General features: G+C 43.4%; 1 protein-coding gene across 2 annotated transcripts; it reads left to right on the forward strand.

Annotated features, from left to right (window-relative positions):
* Positions 1-913: 913 nt before the first annotated feature.
* Positions 914-16,205, forward strand: Iyd (iodotyrosine deiodinase). Of its 2 annotated transcripts, NM_001025000.1 has the most exon segments (5): positions 964-1,138; positions 6,860-7,051; positions 8,488-8,647; positions 13,449-13,605; positions 15,510-16,205. In NM_001025000.1, coding segments are annotated over 5 exon segments (858 nt in total). In that variant the 5' UTR covers positions 964-972; the 3' UTR covers positions 15,693-16,205.
* The last annotated feature ends 4,487 nt before the right edge of the window (positions 16,206-20,692 follow it).

A 20,692-nucleotide genomic window follows, 5' to 3' on the forward strand; every position in this document is an offset into this window, starting at 1 on the left:
GTTGAAGGATTCAGAGAAAGGGCTGAAAGAGCTTGAAGGGGCTCGAGACCCCATATGAACAACAATGCCAAACAACCAGAGCTTCTAGGGACTAAGCCACTACCTAAAGACTATACATGGACTGACCCTGAACTCTGACCTCATAGGTAGCATTGAATATCCTAGTAGGGGCACCAGTGGAAGGGGAAGCCCTTGGTCCTGCCAAGACTGAACCCCCAGTGAATGTGATTGTTGGGGGGAGGGCGGTAATGGGGGGAGGGTGGGGAGGGGAACACCCAGATAGAATGGGAGGGGGAAGGGTTAGGGGGATGTTGGCCTGGAAATCGGGAAAGGGAATAACAACTGAAATGTAACTGAGAAATACCCAATTTAATAAAGATGGAGGAAAAAATCTTCTCTAATGTAAAACATAAGCCTTTCTTGTCTGTTGCATGGCTGTTTTAAAAAAAAAATTTTTTTTTACAACCCCAGGGCAGTGTGCCATACACATGCTGTTGAAAATGGCTCTTTGACAGCCTCTTTCTGGACATTTTCTTTTAGGACATCAGAATCTACTTTTATAAATCTGCCCTTTTAAAAAATGAGCTCTCGGGGCAATTCCTAGCTTTAGGCAGGTTGAAGATGCTCTGTGAGAATAGTTAAGTAGTCAAATGCCTTTTTTTAAAAATAATCGCCAGCAAGTTATCACATTACAGTGCTTAACATATCCCATGGTCCTTAATGTCTGAAAAGTATACTGATCAAGTGCACAATTTTACAAATGTATGCATCGGAACAGGACCAAACCCACATGCACTGGACTGTGAGCTTTGCTCCTTTGTAAAGTCCTCACAGAGTTTGAGAGTTTGTACCTTGCTCCTTCCTGGGCACACCTCCCCCTTTCTACACCTACTCCCAGCATCCCCTGCTTCAATCTGTTTGTATAAATGCCAATGTGGGAATGTTCTCACTTTCTGGGTCAGACTTCAGACCATGTTTCTCCTCACTCCAGTCTTGGTAGCAGTTGTCTGTATCTTGGTCATATGGGTCTTTAAAAATGCTGACAGGAGTCTGGAGGAAAAGAAGGAGGAGGCTCGAGCTCAGCCCTGGGTGGATGAAGACTTGAAAGACAACACGGAACACCTTCAAGTGGAAGAAGGTAAGGTTCAACCCCCTGCAGAGCCCAGGGCTTTTCTCTGTGTTTGTGGTGGCAGCACGAACTGAGGCCAGGAATACCTAGAGCAAACCTTGCTGGCAAACCATCGTTCCTGTTGTAAGAACAGTGTATGACAAAGATGGTCATCTCGGGTCACTTGCTCGTACCAGGCCCTACTCATTCTGAAACCATGGACGCTTAGATCTCTCTCCCTGCTCAGATCCTCTGCTGGGCAACACCATCTCTCTCAGGGGTGGGGGTGGGGTGGGGATGGGGGCGGAGGAGTGGCGGGGGCGGGGTCTCCGTACAGAGTGACAGCAGGCATGGCCAGATTTTGTTTAGGAATGCTGAAACTGAGAAAGTGACCCATCTAGGGATTGGTTACTTTTTCTTATGCTAGGCCCTGTGCATTAGAGTCAGGAGTAGCCTCTATGCTCAGCATGATAAAGGTCCGGAATGAGGTAAAATAAGGAAACAGAAATCCTGTGGAATTTGTATACAGTGTTCAGACTGGGACATTGGGAAAGAGCAAAGCTGACCTGCAGGATGAAGAGGCATGAGCAGCAGGGGCAGACTGTGTTGGGGAGGAGCAGAAAGCCTACACCCATGGTCTAATTCTTGGGAGCAATTCCTGGAAGATGGAAGATGTGCAGACGAAGAAGTGGGGAAGAGAGGGCGGGCTGTGGCTGACGTTAGACTAGTGCTTCTCAAACTTCCCAGTGACGCAACTCTTTAATAAAGTTCCTCACATTTGAGTGGCTTGCGACCATAAAATTACTTTCGCTGCTACTTTACAACTGTAGTTTTTTGCCATTATGAATTTTGATGTAAATATCTGATATGCACGATATCTGATATGAGACTCCTGAAGGGGTCACGACCCACAGGTTGAGAACCACTGCATTAGAAAGATATGGTGATAAAGAAGGCAGAGAAGGGGGTTCTCCTAGAGTCTTTAATATTATATGAGAGACATGTTGCCTGAGCTGGGTGTGAGAAATAGATTCTATTTGGAAAACGCTGTTTAATTTTCAGTGAACCTTTACTCCCCAAAGCCTGTCAGATGTGTGTGTGTGTGTGTGTGTGTGTGTGTGTGTGTGTGTGTGTGTGTGTGTGTGTGTGTCTGTTTGTGTGGGCACATGAGTATGGTGTGTGCATGTGCATGCATACATGCATACATATGTGTGCACATGTATAATACATGTGTATGTTTGTGGGGGCATATTTGTGTGTGGTATATGCATGTACATATATATTTGTGTAGATATGTGTAGGTGCATGTATACATGTGTGTGTGTATGTGTGTGTGTGTGTGTGTGTGTGTGTGTGTGTAGGGTTGCCCTAATCTCAGGACAGGGTCCTGTCATCCTTTGACGATTTGAGGTAGCAGTATTGCTGAGTGTCTGCACCAGAGTCAAGCCAGAGACTTTCTCTGGAGAACTATCTCTTTTTGTCATATACCGAAGAACACCCTACTCAGAATGCCAGCTGCACAAATATGGTGTGCCGTGGTGTTATGTCCTGAGAAGCCAGTGGCAAGTTAAGAATATGGTGAATTGACCCACTTAGCCTGCCAAATGCCACAGCTTAGTCAGCCATCCTTACGCATGTGCAGAAGCTTACCACAGCCTACAAGGCAGCCTAAATAACATGGAGACTGCCTTCCAATTGAATATTGAGTCTCATGCTGTTTGCCGATTGCTCCACTGAAAATAAAACGCAGGATGCTCATATGGTTGTGTTCTTGTGACTGAAAAGCTCAAAACTTCCCAGACTATGTAAATACGGCACTGTCTGGTCCCACTTGGGAAGTGCTTCCTTTACCACAGAGAAGCACTTTCCTTAACATTGATGATGTCTGTTCTAAGATTTGATGTGGAACGATGCGTTGGTGGGAGGGTAGTGGATACTTGAGTCACAGTGAAGAAGAGCGCTGAGCTTTAGATATCAGGGAAGATGGAAGGAGTGGTTGAGTCACTGTCACCAATGAACAAGGGTGGGAAGATCCAGTTTAGAAAACACTATGAGGATGTGCTGCATTTAAGGTATTCACAATGTTAGATGAGAGACTCTGGCATCAGCTTGAGGTGGCACTCAGAAGTTAGAGAACTAATGACGTCACCAAGTGGGTACTGTGAGACAGAAGACTGAGGGTAGAACTTAGGAAAGACCTAAAGATAAGAGGGACACAGTAGAGAGATGTACTACAAAAAGAAGATGACATGGTTGAAGAGCCTTGGGACCACAACACACTCACATAGCATGCAGTGGACCCAGCTGGTGCCATGTCATATACAGAGTAGGCCCCTTCATCTTCATGGTAATACAATGAGGTAGGCATTATCATTACCTCCATTGCAGAAGACCCAGGCCGTGGTAGGGTACTGCACACCTAGGCAGGTAGGACTCTGGCAGTCTGTTTCCAGGGTCCAAGCATAGGGCTGTTTTCTGGGTAGCCTCTCCTACAGAAAAGTCTAGAACAAAGGAGGAAGGAAAGAGAAGTTCAGAGATAGATTTTCTCTCTTCCAAAGCCACATTCCTGGGAGCAGTCAGGAGTTCAAGAGCAGGGAGAAGTGGCGCTGCTTGTTTTTAGAGGTCCTTGCTAGCCCCCCACTGCTGTCTCTGCAGTCTTCCTTATCTCAGGAAATGGTCCACTCACTACCCAGGTGCCAAAACCAGAAACAGAGAGGACCCTTTTCCTTCTCTGCCAGGAAGCAAGTCTCCTGGGTTTTGTCACCATGATGCTTTGGGAATCTGTTGCTCTTTCTGCTTCCCTGATGGGTCAAGTCAACATCATCCTGGTATAAGATAGGGCACAGTTCATGTGTGGCCTTTCTTTAGCATTCTTGTCTCTGTCTAAGACATCCCTCCACAAGCATGTTAGAGTCCTCTGCTTATTTCCCATGGATAGTTTTCTTTGGCAATAAACCTTAATCCACATAGAAGCACATTCTATGGGCTCATTCACCCTGGCTTTTGGACTACTCCACATTCTGTGAAAGGCCTCTCATCCCTTGTCCAGTAAGACCCAGCTATGGTTCCTTTCAGCTGCTAAGACTGGCCTGAAACACATCTTTTCCACTGTCGTTTTTTCCCAACAGACTATTAAAAACATGTATTATAAGATTCAGTAGTTTTATTCATTGAAAACATTATTAGATACCAAGCAACCTTCACTTTCTTTCTACTAATTTTGTGATTTTGTGTGTATGTGTTTGCATGTATATGCCATGTCATGCATGTATGTAAGTCAGAGGAGAAATTGAGGACTCGGCACTCTCCTCCCACCATATGAGTTCCTGGGACTGAACTCAGCTTGTCAGTCTTGGTGGCAATCATTTTTACTAATTGAGCCATCCTGCCATTTATCTGCTTCAGACCCTGACTGCCCATGTTCCTTCACAGTCTCAGACCCCCCACTCCCTCCCCTGTTTTCCTTATCTGGATCATTCCTCCAAATCTCTATAACTTCATAAAAAGCCCAATCTACTTCATCGGGATGATTACAGTTTACTATTCTATCCTTAAACACACTTGCTGGTTTGTTTACATATATAAACGGTAAAGATATAGAACTCATGCTCATTTTATTCATAAATTCTCAATAAGATATTATTGAGCAAATTGCCCATTTTAATATCCAGGAAGGATATGGGAGTGTTAATAAATGTAACTTGTTTTATACATTCATGATATTTCATGTTTTGCACCTATGTAATTAAGACATTGGAAAAAATTTCCCCAGTCAACACACATACAAAATGATCCCTCTTTCCTCAGCCCAGAATATCATCACCACCATCCATGGTAAAAACCACAGCTACAGGGATCACATGCCTGCAGGAGAAAATTGTTCATCCATTCACTGTCTCTAAGATAGCCATTGTCAGGGAGTTGACTTGCTTTTCCACACTTTGCTTCTTATAGCTGATGTATATGTAGCATATGTGTAACTCACGTGTCAGCCAAGCTTGCCCTATTGGAAAACAAACCAATGAAACAACAGAACCCACTACCAAACAATCAAACAACATCCAACCAATAAACACAAAACAACAGCAAAGGTTTAAAAGCAGTCTGAATCTTAGGTATTGTGGTATGAGCTGGCAAAGCAGGGACAAATGAATTCCTGAAGCTCACTGAAGCCACCCTAGTCTACATAGTGTCCATGCCAGTAAAGAAAACCTATCTCCAAAAAAGAAGAAGGACATCCAAGGTTGTTCTCTGTCTCTCTCTCTCTCTCTCTCTCTCTGTCTCTCTCTCTCTCTCTGTCTCTCTCTCTCTCTGTCTCTGTCTCTCTCTCTCTCTCTCTCTCTCTCTCTCTCTCTCTCTCTCTCTCTCACACACACACACACACACACACACAGCACTTTACATGCTTTCAGGAGACTGATGCCACTTAATGATTTTTGAGAACTTTGAGGGAACTAAGTTCATGGAACTATGCACTCTGAAGTTCAGGCCCATGAGCTCCTGCTTTCTTCTGTGTTCTGACTTATCCATGCAGAACAGCCACATTTAATCTTCCATGTTATCTCCAGGTCCCCACCATTTATACAGCAGGCTAGCACTCAGGGTATGCCTCTTTCCCTTCTAAAGACCTTTTCAGCTACACTTTGTCGTCCTGCTTTCTCTGCAAACTCCATTTCCTTCACACCCTCATCCCCACCATATGGAAGCCATTGTAACTCTAAAACTTATTTCTTTCTTTGCTTTTTTCCATGGTCCTAAGTAAACTGGCTCTGGTTTTTCTTTATCTTTCATCTTTGTGGTCTGTCTTTTGCTCTTTGCTAATCTAGATTTTTATTTTTTCTTACCAGTAATTTAATCTAAATAATTCTAGTTAGAGTATAATAATCTCTAGAGAGTTTTATATCTCTTTTTCTTCTCTAAGCATAGTGTTACAGTTGTTTGCTCTTCTGTGAATTCTTGGAGCACTGGCACACCTAATTTTATTGCTAAGCATTGATCTTATTAATTTAACTCAAGATATTCTATTCTCTTGGATACAGGATTACATTGGTGAGTTCTTGGAAATTGTTTCTAAAATTCTTTACATATTGTCATTTTCTTCTGCTAGACAACTTGGGTGCTTCCAAGAAGAAACACTGAGTTAGAAGAGGAACCAAGAATATCCTAAGCCCCTGAACGATGACATCTTTACAATGCACACTTTCCCAAAGGATGTAACTTGATGGTCTGGGCTGATTCAACTTCCTATTGTGTGTGAGGGTTGCCTTTGATAGCTCAAGCATTAAAATGGGGACTGGGCCTGTAGGAACAGGCAGATGTAAGCAGGACACACGAGCCTCTGTGATCACCTCTCTAGGTTCAGATTTTCCCTTTGTTTTTAGCTTTGGAATTTCTTACTTTGTTGTTAGCCCAATGCTTTGACAAAGTCAAAAGCACCTTATTTGGTGACCTGAATGGGGGATTGTGTCAAATAATTTATTCTACCATTTAATAGAACTTCCACTTGTTCATTTTGTAATATCTTTTGTTTTAATTTGTAACAGATCTAGAGTCTGAAGAATGACCATGGTAGTGGTCAAAATTTTACAGATCTACTCTTTAAGTTTTTTTTTTTGCTTTAATAAATTTGATTGATTGGTTTGACCTTGCATCACCATATAAACTTTTCTGAAACTTTGCTTCTCTGACCCCAAGTGACCTTATAACCAGGGAGATAACTGAGTTTGCTATGCTCCTGGCTCTTGTTTGCAGATACTGAGGAATGGCAAGAGTCGGAGGAGAGTGTGGAACACATCCTATTCTCCCACACCCGATACCCAGAGCAGGAAATGAGGATGAGATCCCAGGAATTCTATGAGCTCCTCAGTAAGAGACGCTCCATCAGATTTATCAGCAGCGAGCCAGTCCCGATGGAAGTGATTGACAATGTCATCAAAGCAGCAGGTTGGTAACTGCATGCTGAGCCTTTCAGAATGTCAGATGCTGTGAAAGATACAGTGTTGAGACAGCACTGAGTCCAAATATGTATACAAAGCTAGAGGGGTGTGTTTATCTATGAAGGCATTGTAGTTTGGGTTTTACTGCTGTGAACAGACACCATGACCATGGCAACTCAACTCTTATAGAGAATAACATTTAGTTGAGGCTGGCTTACAGTTTCAGAGGTTCAGTCCACTATTACCAAGATGGGAGTATGGCAGTGTGGAGACAGGCATGGCACTGGAGGAGCTGAGAGTTCTACACCTTGTTCCAAAGGCAAACAGAAGACTGTCCTCAGGCAGTTAGGAGGAGGGTCTCAAAGCCCCACCCCACAGTGACACGCTTCCTCCAACAAGTTCACACCTCCTAATAGTGCCACTTCCTGGACCAAGCATTGTACAAACCACCACAAAGGCTTTCTCGTTGCTACTGACTTCCAGAAACATGCATTTCTACTTCCTATGTTTTGGTTCTTTATTTCTTGGAAAACAGATATGATGATCATTTAAAATAATACAGTATTTTTTGAATTTTGTTTAAAGCTAAAAATTCTGAATATGTTAGTATACATTGCAGGAGAAACAACTCTCTCTTACTCAAAGCATGTTTCTTCTTCCACATTCAGGTCAGATTTATATGTTTGTCACAAACTCCAAGACACTCCAGTACAATAATTAGCTGAACAAGCCCAATAGCAAGGTTTCCTTCTGTGGATTTGTAAAGTACACTAAAGCAAGATAAATACATTTTAAATGTAAACTAATATCTCCACCCAGGGGAAACTAAGAACAAGGATGCCACACTCTCTAGGTTTTTTTTTTCTGTTTTCTTACTCTGCCTCATTTATGTTCATGTGTGGAGCTTGTTGCATACCCACTGAAAGCCATCTTTAATTCAAAAGACACCAAGAATACTTTGTTTCAGTCAAGAATACAAATGCCTTGGATAGTTGTACCCTTTGCCTAAATGGCAAGTCAATAATCCCCACCCTATATACACCTGTGAGTTTGAGTTAAATGTTAAATTATTCCTCCCCCTCCCCTTTACCTCCTCACCCTTCCCCTCCTTCCCCTCCCCCTCAATTTCCCCTCCTCCCCCTCCCCTCTCCTCCCCCTCCCCTTCCCTTTCCTCTCCCCTTTCCCTCCCACTTCTTCTTCCCCTCTCCCCTCTCCTTCCCTGCTCCTCCTGCTCCTCTTTCACCTCTTTCTGTCTGCCCTCCTTCCTCCTTATAGCATTTTGACACAAAGTCTAACTTACAATCCTCCTGCCTCAGCCTCCCAACTGCTGAATGGGCTTATAGACATACATCAGCATAATACCTGCTATTGTATTTCCTCTTAGAATGAACAGTTTTGCATTCCTCTGCAGTCTCACACTTATTTTAATTTAATGGGTAACAGGAACAGCTCCAAGTGGAGCCCATACAGAGCCCTGGACGTTTGTGGTGGTAAAGGACCCAGACATGAAGCATAAGATCCGAGAGATTATCGAGGAGGAGGAAGAAATCAATTACATGAAAAGGATGGGAAAGCGATGGGTCACAGATCTGAAGAAACTGAGGTACAGAGCTGAAGGGCTTAGGGGTGCTTGGTGTGCCTGTTACTGTAAGAAACTGCCACTGCAGGTCCAGGGTTTGTGGGGTTTCATCTTATTTTGATGATCCATTAAGTGTTCATATTAATATGGCTCCATACAGTATTTCAGTACATGCATACAGAATCAGGTTTCCCCTTGTTTCTCTATTGTTTTGTTTCTTCATTTTATTTTAACCCCAGGCAAAGGTTCTGACCCAAATAATTGTTTCTTTTAATTATGTTGTATAATCTTTTGAGTATTAATTTTATTATAAAGTATTATTTAATTTATTATAAATTATTGTTTGATATATTATAAATCATTGTTCAATTTATTATAAATCATTTAAATTATTATAAATCATAATTGAATTTATTAAAAAGTGTGTGTGTGCGTGCGTGCGTGAGAGAGAGAGAGAGAGAGAGAGAGAGAGAGAGAGAGAGGTGGAGGTATATATGTGCAGGCATCCATAGAAGCCAGAGGTATCAGATCCCCTGGAGCTGGAGTTACAGGCACTTGATAAGGGCCTGATGTGGTTGTTGGAAACTGAACTTGGGTTCCACAGAATAGCACAAAGTGCTCTTAACTGCTCAGCCATCTCTCCAGCTAGAAATGGCTTCTTAACTAAGACTGAAGAATTACTTCACTTTCCACCAGTCTGGAACCTAAGATGGTGACATGCTTTTCAGGATCTTAAGTGAAGCGAATCCGGTTTTGCTACAGTAATAGGACCATTTGAAACCCTGTTAGCAGTTAAGCTCTAATTAGGGCAGCTTTAGTAGGTCTGCACTATCAAACATACACTAGTACTGTGGGCTCCTTCCCTCAAAAGAAAGCAGAGTGGAAGTCAGGGTGACCTGGGGAAGGGGTGGAGGGCAAGATGGGTGGGTATTGGCTCCCACCTCTCAAAAGGCCCTAAAGGAGGCAAGCCTAAGTTCTCAGCTCCAGGTAGGTAGTGCAGAGAGGCTTACTACCTCTGTCTCCAAGGGTGACCTTCTGTGGCCAGCTCTATCTCCTGCCATCTGACACCTCACAGTGACAGGGGCCTCAGAAAGAATGTTGGAATCACAAGCTTGCTGATGTGGTGGGACTTCTAACCTAGGAATAAGAATGAAAGTAAGGAGTGATGGATCTCTTGGCCCTGCTTTATCGTGAGAAGATAATTTTCTCTTAACATGTTTATACTATATGGGAACTGATATAATATGGTGTGTATTATACCACACTGTGTTCTCAGTTAAGTGTGGGGTATTAACAATGAAACTATTACATTTACTGAATATTCACAAAAAATAGATATGTCCAAGTCAAGGAGGGCTCTGCATTTAGTGAAACATGGGACTCCAGCTGGACACAGCACCTTCAGAAAACATCACCCCTTCACTTCCTGTCACCAAGAATTAATTGTTCTCTCATCTATGTGTCCATTGTCCTTATGTGCACCCATCATGTAACTAAAATAGCTACCACCACTAAGCACTTTAATTGTTAGTTTGCTTTTCTTCTCATTTTCGTATAATTTTTTGTTTAGAAATCCATAATACAAATCAAGTACCTCTTGAGAGCACAATTAAGATACAGAGTTGCTTAACCAACTGTATGTGCATAGAAACACACACACACTCACACACACACAAACACACACACACACACACACACACACACACACACACTCACTCACACAGCATGCACACTGAATAGCAAATGGACATTGCACCCAGTCATCTTTTCCAACTGCCTTTGAAGCCCATACCCAGTATTTTTAATAAAATTATTCAACCTTAATTGTTTTGGGCTTGGGTAGCTGTGTATCCAGATCTGAAAGTGCCAACTCCCCCCTCAGTTGTCCTTGTCCCTTGCAGTCTTTATAGTCACTCTAATATGAGGTCTTAATGAATTAGTGTAAAACTAAATTAACCGAGACTAAACAATAAAGATCAGTTGATAAAGAATGTTTAGGCAAAGTAAGTGTGAAAGCATTTTTGAATGATCATCTTGTCTTGGAATCTAGGCAGATGCTTAATCTTCCTCAAGTATTTTTTAAAAATGTGCATTGCTTACTTCCTCTCTACACATACTTTATACATACTTTATACTTGTTTATGATTTAATAAGTTCTAAGAAAGGACTAAATGGTTGAGAGCACTTGCTGCTCCTACAGGAGACCTTAGTTTGGTACTGGCACCTACCCTGCAGCTCACAGTGGTCTGTAACTCTGCTCCTAGGGGATCCAGCATTCTCTTTTGGCTTCCATGGGCACCAGGTTACACATGTTACACAGACGCACGTGCATACAAAACACCCAGACACATAAAGATTTTTAAAAATAAGCATTTTAAAAGTCAGTTTTAACTATTAGCAATATGGTCAGAATCTTAAATTATGAAAATGTCCAAAATGAATACAATTTACATACCATAATGTAGCCTTGGGCACAGGCACAGCCTTTCGGCCACATTAAGCTTCCTCAACAAATCATGGAAAACAGCTGCTGGGCCTGCTCATAGCCTGAAGGCAGTATGTGTTACTGGCAACTGCTCCCTTTGAGAAATGTAGTGAGTCCAGGAAGTGATCACAGGGATCTTCTGTGATCTTAAAGAGAGATGCGTGTGTTAGTAAATGCCACTTTCCATAACTTATTCCCCCTCACGAGGACCATGTACAGGAGCCAGCTTTGCACAGTGAGAATGGAACCAGCACTGGCTTCAGAGCTGATCTAAATCATATCCCTCCCCCTTCTCTGTGAGGTGGAAAATATACTAATCGGTGGGGACAAGCTGGTTGAGGTGAGAAGGCAGATCCCTGAAAGCTTGAGATCAGCAGGATATACATTTCTGGTGTGTTTTAAAATGTAACCAGGCTAACCGTAAAATGAATATAGTAACCATTTCTTGATAATTATATGTAATGTCCCATGGGACAAAGGCAGCCCTTTGGAATAGATGATTCTACGGGCCTGTATCTCTCTTTTCAGCACAGAATGAAGTTTCGGCACAGATGTAGGGCACAGGGTAGTGGAATCAAGGAAGATACACTTATAGTTAGAAACCAAAAATTTCAAGTTATCAGTAGATAGATGAATGGCCACTGACTCTCCTCAGAAGCCTGCCTTGTTCCATGACTAGGATTTCTTCATCCGCTCATTCTCCTTGGCACCATTACTGTCCCTTTCACTTGCCCTTTCCTTGTTCTAGCAACTGCATCTAGCCTTTTATCTCTTGCCTAAGTTCTCCCCAGCCTGGTCCTCCTTTGACCACCTTCCTATCTGGGCCACAACCATTGTCCAGAGTCTGGGTCCCTTCCTGCTATCATGACTTTGTAGTTGGTACTTAACTGCCACTCTTGGTGATGATATTCTCACCAACACAGCCCTTGATTTTTGAAATGAATCTGATCACATGATGCTGCTGCTCAGCGAAAGGTGAACCCTTCATCATTTACCATGTTAGGGCCAGGACCCAGCAAAATCTGCATGCACCTTCCAGCCCACCCATGCCCCCGCATGCCCTCCATCCTGAGGTGTCACATGTCATCTTTCCCAACTGGCTACACTCACCCATTCTTCCTTCCTGGGTGCTCCTCCCCAACTCTCCTTCTTTATCTTCATTGCCAAATTGGAGGCCATTTTTGTGGTTTCCAATGGTCTTTTTCAATGTTCCTTTTCAAAACCAACTTTGCTTTTGGAGTGGTCTGATGTACTTGTTATCTGATGCATTAGTAGTACTCAGCAGGCTTCATTTTGCAGAACACCAACTTGGTGATCTAAGGCTACAGAATCCTTCTGTTGTAGGATATTTGATCACACTGTGAACTCTGAGATTGTGTTATTTACTTTAAAAAAAGAGCTGTTTCTAGTTGTAGGTATGGCACAACTTTAGCACACACCTTTAATCTCTCTGACATAATACAATTGTGCCCTTAGTACACACCTGTGGTCCCAAACAATGAAGGTAAAGTTAGTTTATGGAAAGATGCTTCAATGTTTGGAAGTGATGTCTAATTGAGTGACAGACAAAGTGACAAACCAGAGTAAGATTTGACGGAATGGGACGTGCCCAACTCTCATGAGAACAGAGAGGAAAGAGGTTACTTAGGAGAGAGCAGTGCAAAGAGAGGGTGGGGAGGAGGCAGTTTTATTGGGACAGTTGTATAGAGACAGGCTGTAGAGAGAGAACAAGCTAAACACAAGCGAAAACAGAGCAAGCCAGAGAATAAGAAGGAGCCAGAAGATTAGAACAGATTGCCAGAGATAGTTTGAGGCCAAACAGAGAGAAGCTAGGGTGAATCAACATGGAGAAGTGGTTGCACTGGAAAAGCTGAGTTGAACCAGCCAGTCACAGGTTAGAGAGAACTGGGAAGGGGAGAGCTTAACCAGTAGTAAGTCTCAGAGGCTAAAAACACTGTAGGCCTGGATAAGATTGTACAAAATCTAGAAGCTTTCAGGAGTACACCCAGGTAAACAGATGGAAGCAATAAATAATCGGAGAAGATCAGTACAGGAGAATAAAAGAGACTCTTACATCTGTCTTTCTCCTTCAGCATTTTGCCTGCTTTTCCATGATGGGCACACATTACTGTATGTTTAATTTCATTAACCTTATAGAAAAAGATAAACATGGCAAGAAATTAAAGTTCTAGTCTTTTTCAACCTAAGTAGAAAAAGACAAGGAAATGTGTATTTAAAAATGGTAGATAAGCTAAGGTAGTTTTTTAATAAGAGAGGAAAAACCCTTCCAAATTCAGAGTAAATATTTTCCTGAATATTCTTTCTACTCTGTCCCCAAAGAACCAACTGGATTAAGGAGTACTTGGACACTGCCCCTGTTCTGATCCTCATTTTCAAACAAGTCCATGGTTTTGCGGTAAATGGGAAGAAAAAGGTCCACTACTACAACGAGATCAGTGTGTCCATTGCCTGTGGCATTCTGCTGGCTGCACTGCAGGTACACCACACACAAGGGAGACAAGGGAGATGGGGACCAAGAGTAACTTTAGTGGAAAGCTTCAGCCAAGTTTCCAACTGGGAGTCACTGGGGAATTGTTTACCTAGAGCTGAGTTCCTCAGAAAGGTAAGTCTGATGTGATAACAACCCCAAGAAACCTGGATTAGTGGGTAACATGTTTATGCAAGCTGAAATTCTCCCTAGACATTCACTTGTAACAGCTCAGAGTCACAAGAACTGCTGTGATTGCTTTCTTCCATAATAACATGTCACTTGAGGGTCTAAGCAGTCACAAGAGAAGAAAGCCAGAAGCTGGAAGTCTCAGAGATGCACTCCCTTCATGTGTACACTGCTCCTTTCCAAGCTGGCGGGGTAATTAAACAGTCACCAGGCTCGTAGTGCCCTTCCTGAGAGGCTTACTCTGCTATGCTGTCTCAGAAAGATGGCCATGTGCTTACAAACTCTTCTATTGAGATGCTAGAGCAACACAAATGTGAGACAGAACAGTTGAGTTCTGCCTCCCAGACCCTGTGCCATCTCTGGGACACAGTGGGGATTAGTTAACTTACAAACAGTTTATCTGACAGAGACTTAGGGTTCAGGTGAGGAAGGAGGGAGTGATGATGCTCAACATACAAATTAATGCAACAAGCAGTATTGCAAGAGAGAATGGTCCTGCTTGAGGGGTCAATTCTACGTGCGTGTGTGCATGCATTCGTGCATGCGTGCGTGCGATAAGATGTACCTAACACCATTCATATAGCTACTGCTGCTTCTCAAACCATCCTGAAGAAGCTGACTTTTGCTTTCCCTCCTTACTGTGTAGGCAGATAAATGAAGGTGAACCAAAGGCCAGAGACTGCCAGTGTCAGACCAGAGAGCATTACAGATGATATAGAGTTTAGGAGAAGCAGGGTATGCCAGCCTCCTTCCCACAATGCTCTTGGCCTCTGAAAAGGGTGGGGCAGTCTAACTTTCCTGGTGAGCTTTGCTGCCTTATGGTTTCCCAGAATTCCAAGGTAGGTTGTGACTGAGGTGTGAGAGAAAAAGGTTCCTGGAGCCTGATCCCCAGCACAGTGACACATTGGGCTGTCCTGGCCATGCCTAAAGCTCCTGGCCTTCCTCCTGGCTCAGGCTCCAAGGTGGCCAGGTGACTGGGGAAGCATGGATAGGAGGGAAACAGCTAGGGGTTAGAGGGCAGAGATGCATCTGCTTCCTCCACAAGTGTTGGCACCATGCCGTGATTTGTATCGCTTTAATATGAGTTCGGGGTGGGGTGAAGGTGTTGAATTCAGCCATGTGCTTACAAGGCAAGTATCTTACTGATGGCATGTTCTCCCTATGCCTTCTATGAAAGAAGATACATGATGATATGCATAAGTCCTCGGGAGAGCCTGTAGTAACTCACTCCAAAGCCCTATAATTATATGGGTTCAAATGTTACTACTACAGCTATTAATAACTAAATAGAGTCAGATAGGTAAATGGAATTCTGTAAAAAAAAATCTGTCAGGAAAATTATAGTGGACTTAGACTGAAGACAGTACTGCTGGACCGCTATTGCTTTTACGTCAGATAAAAGGTACAGAGTAGCCCCTGAAGCTAAAAGCTTGTCTTCCTTATCCTTTAACAATGGTTACATTCTTCAACCTCATTTCTCTAAAACAGCCATTCCCATGGCTCGAGCATCATTGGAAAATAAGGCAAGTTCTTCCGTATGTTTCCATTTGATTGTGTAAAGGAAGGCAGCAGGTTAAGGGACACAGGCAAGGTTCACAATACATGACCTGAAGCAAAGCTTCTTTGCTGCCTGACATCAGGGAAAACTGAAATGGCCCCCAGGCTGGGAGAAGAGCTGTGGTTTTGCCTGACTTTAAAGTGCTCGTTGTTCTCTCTTGTTTCAGAATGCAGGGCTGGTGACGGTCACTACCACTCCCCTCAACTGTGGTCCTCGTCTGAGGGTGCTCCTGGGCCGCCCCTCACATGAGAAGCTGCTAGTGCTCCTTCCTGTGGGGTACCCTAGCAGAGGTGCCACAGTGCCTGACCTCAAGCGGAAAACTCTGGACCAGATCATGGTGACAGTATAGACAGACAGTCCAACGAGATGCTGGGATGCTGGGATGACACCTGCTTCCTTCTTCTCGGGTCTGCTGGCTCCTCTTGCTCTCTGAGTCAGGTCTTCTGCAAACCAGTGTACAGGGAAGACCAATTTCCATGTAGCAATGTTTTCACACTTTCTAGAACTTTCAGTCAAGTAAGTAGTTTTTGATGGACTGTTCTAGTTATGTATGGGGCAAGGGACCAAAAAAGCAGGCATACTTTAACTTCTCTAGAAAAGTATAAATGATTTTTTTCATTTACTTATAAAAGTTATATAGAGAAGGCACATGAGAATATGTGCTCTAGTTCCAAGAGTTACCTACGCAATAATTTTTCATTTAAATATTAACTAATCAAGTGTTCCTTCTGCTCTCTGCTTTCTGGTGTCATTGAGACTGAGAATGTACTATTGAGACCTATTCTGTCACTGATTCTCATAGGGAGTCTGCCAATCTTGAATGAATAACCTTTAAAGTAAATAAAATATGACACTCACAGAACCAGAGAGGCATGTCTGATGCCATGGATGTAGCTGGCAATTGTCTGAACATGAGGAGTTCAATGGGGTGTGCTGGAGCTGGCTTGTACTAGCATATTGAAGTTGGTGGTTAAATACTCTGAAACTATACAACAGAGTATTAAACCATTTGTCCTTTGAAACTGTCCGTGATGAAGGTGTTTACGCCAAAGGAGTCATGAACCACCACAAGGCAGTCTCAGCTCCACAGAGACACCATTTACCACACACAGCGCCTCCTTCCTGTTTGTTCTGATGAAACACACTTCCCTGTCCCTCAGATAACAGCAAAGTTATTTGGGACTGACTGGATGCATGTGTCCAGATGGACTTGCCAGAGCCAGTCAGTCACCCATCCCTACCAGTGTCCTACCAAGGGCCTGATGAACATGCCTTTGTGGTTGTGGTTGTGATTGTGGTGGTTGTTTGGGCTGTTCTCCATCCAGCTAGTCTACCCCCCTCTTCTTATCACTATCATGACATCTTCCTCCTCCTGCTCCTGCTCCTGCTCCTCTTCCTCACCCTCCTCTTCTCTTCCTTTTCTCCCTGCTCTCTCTCCTTTTCTTCTTTGCACCTCAGCTGGACCGTTAATAAAAGAAAGCTGTCGCCACCTCGTGTCCAAGAGAAGGAAGGCATTTCTTTGCTCTGAAATAGAATGAGAATTTACAGGAAGCAACACCATCAGCCTGGAGGTCCTCTGACACATCTAGAAGTTCCCAGCATCTACACATATCTCCAGTTTTCTCTGTGTTTGTTTTCCTTCCCTTCACCTGTGTTAAGTATGTGTCCCTGGGGCTTCACTAAATTGGGGTTTCTTTTAGTGCTATTGTGGCTTTGGGAGACTCTAGTGGGTGGGAATGGGAATGGATTGCTGTACTTCTTACTGTTATATTGGACAAAGTTTCTCTGGGCTCCAAATATCAGAATAGAATAATAAACATACTTTCTTGTCACAGTGTTAATAAACACACACACACACACATACTCTCTCTCTCTCTCTCACACACACACACACACACACACACACACACACACACCACTGCATTCTTCTAAGGTCTGGAAACAGAACCTTTCATGTGTTGTCATCTGTTCTATTGAGTGAAACTGAGGCATAAAAAGGACTTCGTCCTCTTCATAGGGCCCCCATTAGCCTCCGCACAGGGGAGCAGAGGATGAGATGGAGAAGCAAGAGGGTCCCAGTGTGACTGTTCAAGTATACAGCCAGAAGAAAGAGAGGATGAAGAAAGTCAAGGACTCCATAGGAATGGAGTGACAGGTCCTCAAGTAAACAGCACCATAGAGGGCTACAATTGTCCCTAAAGATATGTGACCCTGGTTTCTCATGTTGAAAAAAGTAAAATAGATAGCTTTTGGAAGATCTCTTTCGGGGAGTTTGGGACATCATGGTGGTGGTGGTTTTAGTAGTAGATAGTGTGATGGTGGTGGTGGTTATAGTAGTAGATAGTGTGATGGTGGTGGTGGTGATGGTGGTGGTGGTGCTGCTACTGCTGCTGCTGGTGGTGGTGGTGGTAGTTACTAGCTAGGGAGCTCTATAAATTTGGTGTTGCTAAATAATCCATGTGTGACTAATGGCAAAGTACATAAGGACAAAGCACCACATATACAACTTACTGGAAAAACAAAAAAGGAACTCATAGTACTTACACATGTGGGAGAGAGCAAAAACTAACTAGTGTCCTCCAATGACAGGAAGAACATACATTGTTTTGGTTGAAATTTTATAACAGGAAGAAATAACAATTATAAATTGATATTTTGCCACAAAAGGGACAAGAAATATAATGTCAATTTTCCAGCTACCTATAGAGTATCTCCTTCCGATTTGGGTGAAATAAAATTATTTCACACAATCTACACAAAAGTTCAAATGGTGAGGTGTTAGAACAAAGGTTGCACCAGCTCTACCTCCACAATGTCTCTACCTCCCCCACTAAGACAAGGTAGAATACAGACAACACCCTTCCGGGAGGCCTCAGCTAATGTGGAGAACTTGCTGGGAAGATTCAAGAGGGGACAGTGTCCAAGCAGCAGAAGTGCAGCCAAGTTAGACAGAGTGGTGCTGATAGAATGTGAAATGCTATAATCCCATTTTGGGGAGTTTCTAAAGAGTCACAGGAAGGGGACTGGCATGTGGTATGACCCCCAAGAACTACAGCTCAGGATTAAATCTGACAGCATCAGAGCATCTTTAAGGCAAGAAAGATACATTTGAGCAGTGTCTTCAGAGACCTGAACCACAGCCAAAGCCTACGAGGTCATGCAGGAAGCCAGGTAGAACTTCCAGTTTGCAGCATGGCTTCCAAAATGGCATCCTTCTGAAGGCCACAGAATGTAAGCTCCTCCTTCATGTCATAATAACCCCAAACAAGGCTTAGGATTCCTTGGCTCTGGAGAACTGACCTCATTCCTGCGCACCCTCCTCAGCTGATAGTGAGACATGCTTTGCTCATGAGCTGCAACCTCAAAACCCTGAACCCCATGGGCTACAAAGTCTGTCCCCTTGTGGAGTGAGTGACTTATCAAGTCTAGGATCATATAGAACTAAACACAGAGGCGATGAAAACCATCATGTCCATGTTATTATTTCCAGGCTAACTTTTGGAGGTATCTTGTTTTGGTATATTTTCCTTCATTAAGTGAAATTAATGTTTGAAGTGCACAGGATCTGGAGGTAAAAAATGCAAAACTGGTGTTTAGGTTGCGATTTTGACAGAAATGTGTAAGAAAATCTGACCTAGCTCACTACCAATATCAGAACACACTCATTATAACTTTACCAGAATTAGTAAAAATGTTTAGATAGATGTGAATGCCAAGGCATGGTGGGACACACCTGTAAGCCCAGCTACTCAAGTGGTTGATACCAGAGAATAATTAGATATAAGGCCAATCTAGGCAATAGTAAGACTAACCATCTAAAAAATAAATTTAAAAGTACACAAGAATGCCATGATTGGCTGTAAACCATCATGTTAATTATTTGAAAGGCTGAAAATTCAAATATGATGCATTTACACAGAGTTGGAAGATTTTAAAAAGATTATGATTTATTTTGCGTATTGTGCCTGTCTGCATAGAGTTCTGTGCATCTGTAAGTGCAGGTGCCTTCAAAATCGAGTGCAGAGTGTCAGGCCCCAGAAGCTAGGGTTACAGGTAGTTGTGAGTCAACTGACATGCATGCTAGGAACTTGGGTTCTCCAAAATATCAACTAGCACTCTTAATTGCTGAGCTATGTCTCTAACCACCACTAACCCAAGTTGTACATTTTTAAGGACATGGAATTTAATGGAATTTGTCTTGGTCAGTGTGGTGGTTTTGAATAGACCCAGGTGTTTGAATGCTTGGCCCATAGGGAATGACACTGTTAGAAGTTGTGGCCTTGAGCAGCTCTCTGCTCCCAGACCCGGTGAGAGAGAGACCCAACCGACTGGTCAGGTGGGCACTCCTGAGGCTGCAGAGCGGAAGAGACCACCAACACTGCTCACCCCGGCCCACATCCCTGGCCCAAGAGGAAACTGTATAAGGCCTCTGGGCTCCCGTGGGGGAGGGCCCAGGAGCGGCAGGACCCCTGCGCCTGAGACACCGCCGGACCCTGAAGGAAACAGACCGGATAAACAGTTCTCTGCACCCAAATCCCGTGGGAGGGAGAGCTAAACCTTCAGAGAGGCAGACAAGCCTGGGAAACCAGAAGAGACTGCTCCCTGCACACACATCTCGGACGCCAGAGGAAAAAGCCAAAGACCATCTGGAACCCTGGTGCACTGAAGCTCCCGGAAGGGGCGGCACAGGTCTTCCTGGTTGCTGCCGCTGTAGAGAGCCCCTGGGCAGCACCCCACGAGCAAACCTGAGCCTCGGGACCACAGGTAAGACCAAATTTTCTGCTGCGAGAAAGCTGCCTGGTGAACTCAAGACACAGGCCCACAGGAACAGCTGAAGACCTGTAGAGAGGAAAAACTACATGCCCGAAAGCAGAACACTCTGTCCCCATAACTGACTGAAAGAGAGGAAAACAGGTCTACAGCACTCCTGACACACAGGCTTATAGGACAGTCTAGCCACTGTCAGAAATAGCAGAACAAAGTAACACTAGAGATAATCTGATGGCGAGAGGCAAGCACAGGAACCCAAGCAACAGAAACCAAGACTACATGCCATCATCGGAGCCCAATTCTCCCACCAAAACAAACATGGAATATCCAAACACACCAGAAAAGCAAGATCTAGTTTCAAAATAATATTTGATCATGATGCTGGAGGACTTCAAGAAAGACATGAACACACTTAGGGAAGCACAGGAAAACATTAATAAGCAAGTAAAAGCCTACAGAGAGGAATCGCAAAAATCCCTGAAAGAATTCCAGGAAAACACAATCAAACAGTTGAAGGAATTAAAAATGGAAATAGAAGCAATCAAGAAAGAACACATGGAAACAACCCTGGATATAGAA

This window comes from Rattus norvegicus, chromosome 1 (assembly GCF_021556685.1).
Source record: "Rattus norvegicus strain SHRSP/BbbUtx chromosome 1, alternate assembly SHRSP_T2T, whole genome shotgun sequence".
Lineage (NCBI taxonomy): Eukaryota > Metazoa > Chordata > Mammalia > Rodentia > Muridae > Rattus > Rattus norvegicus.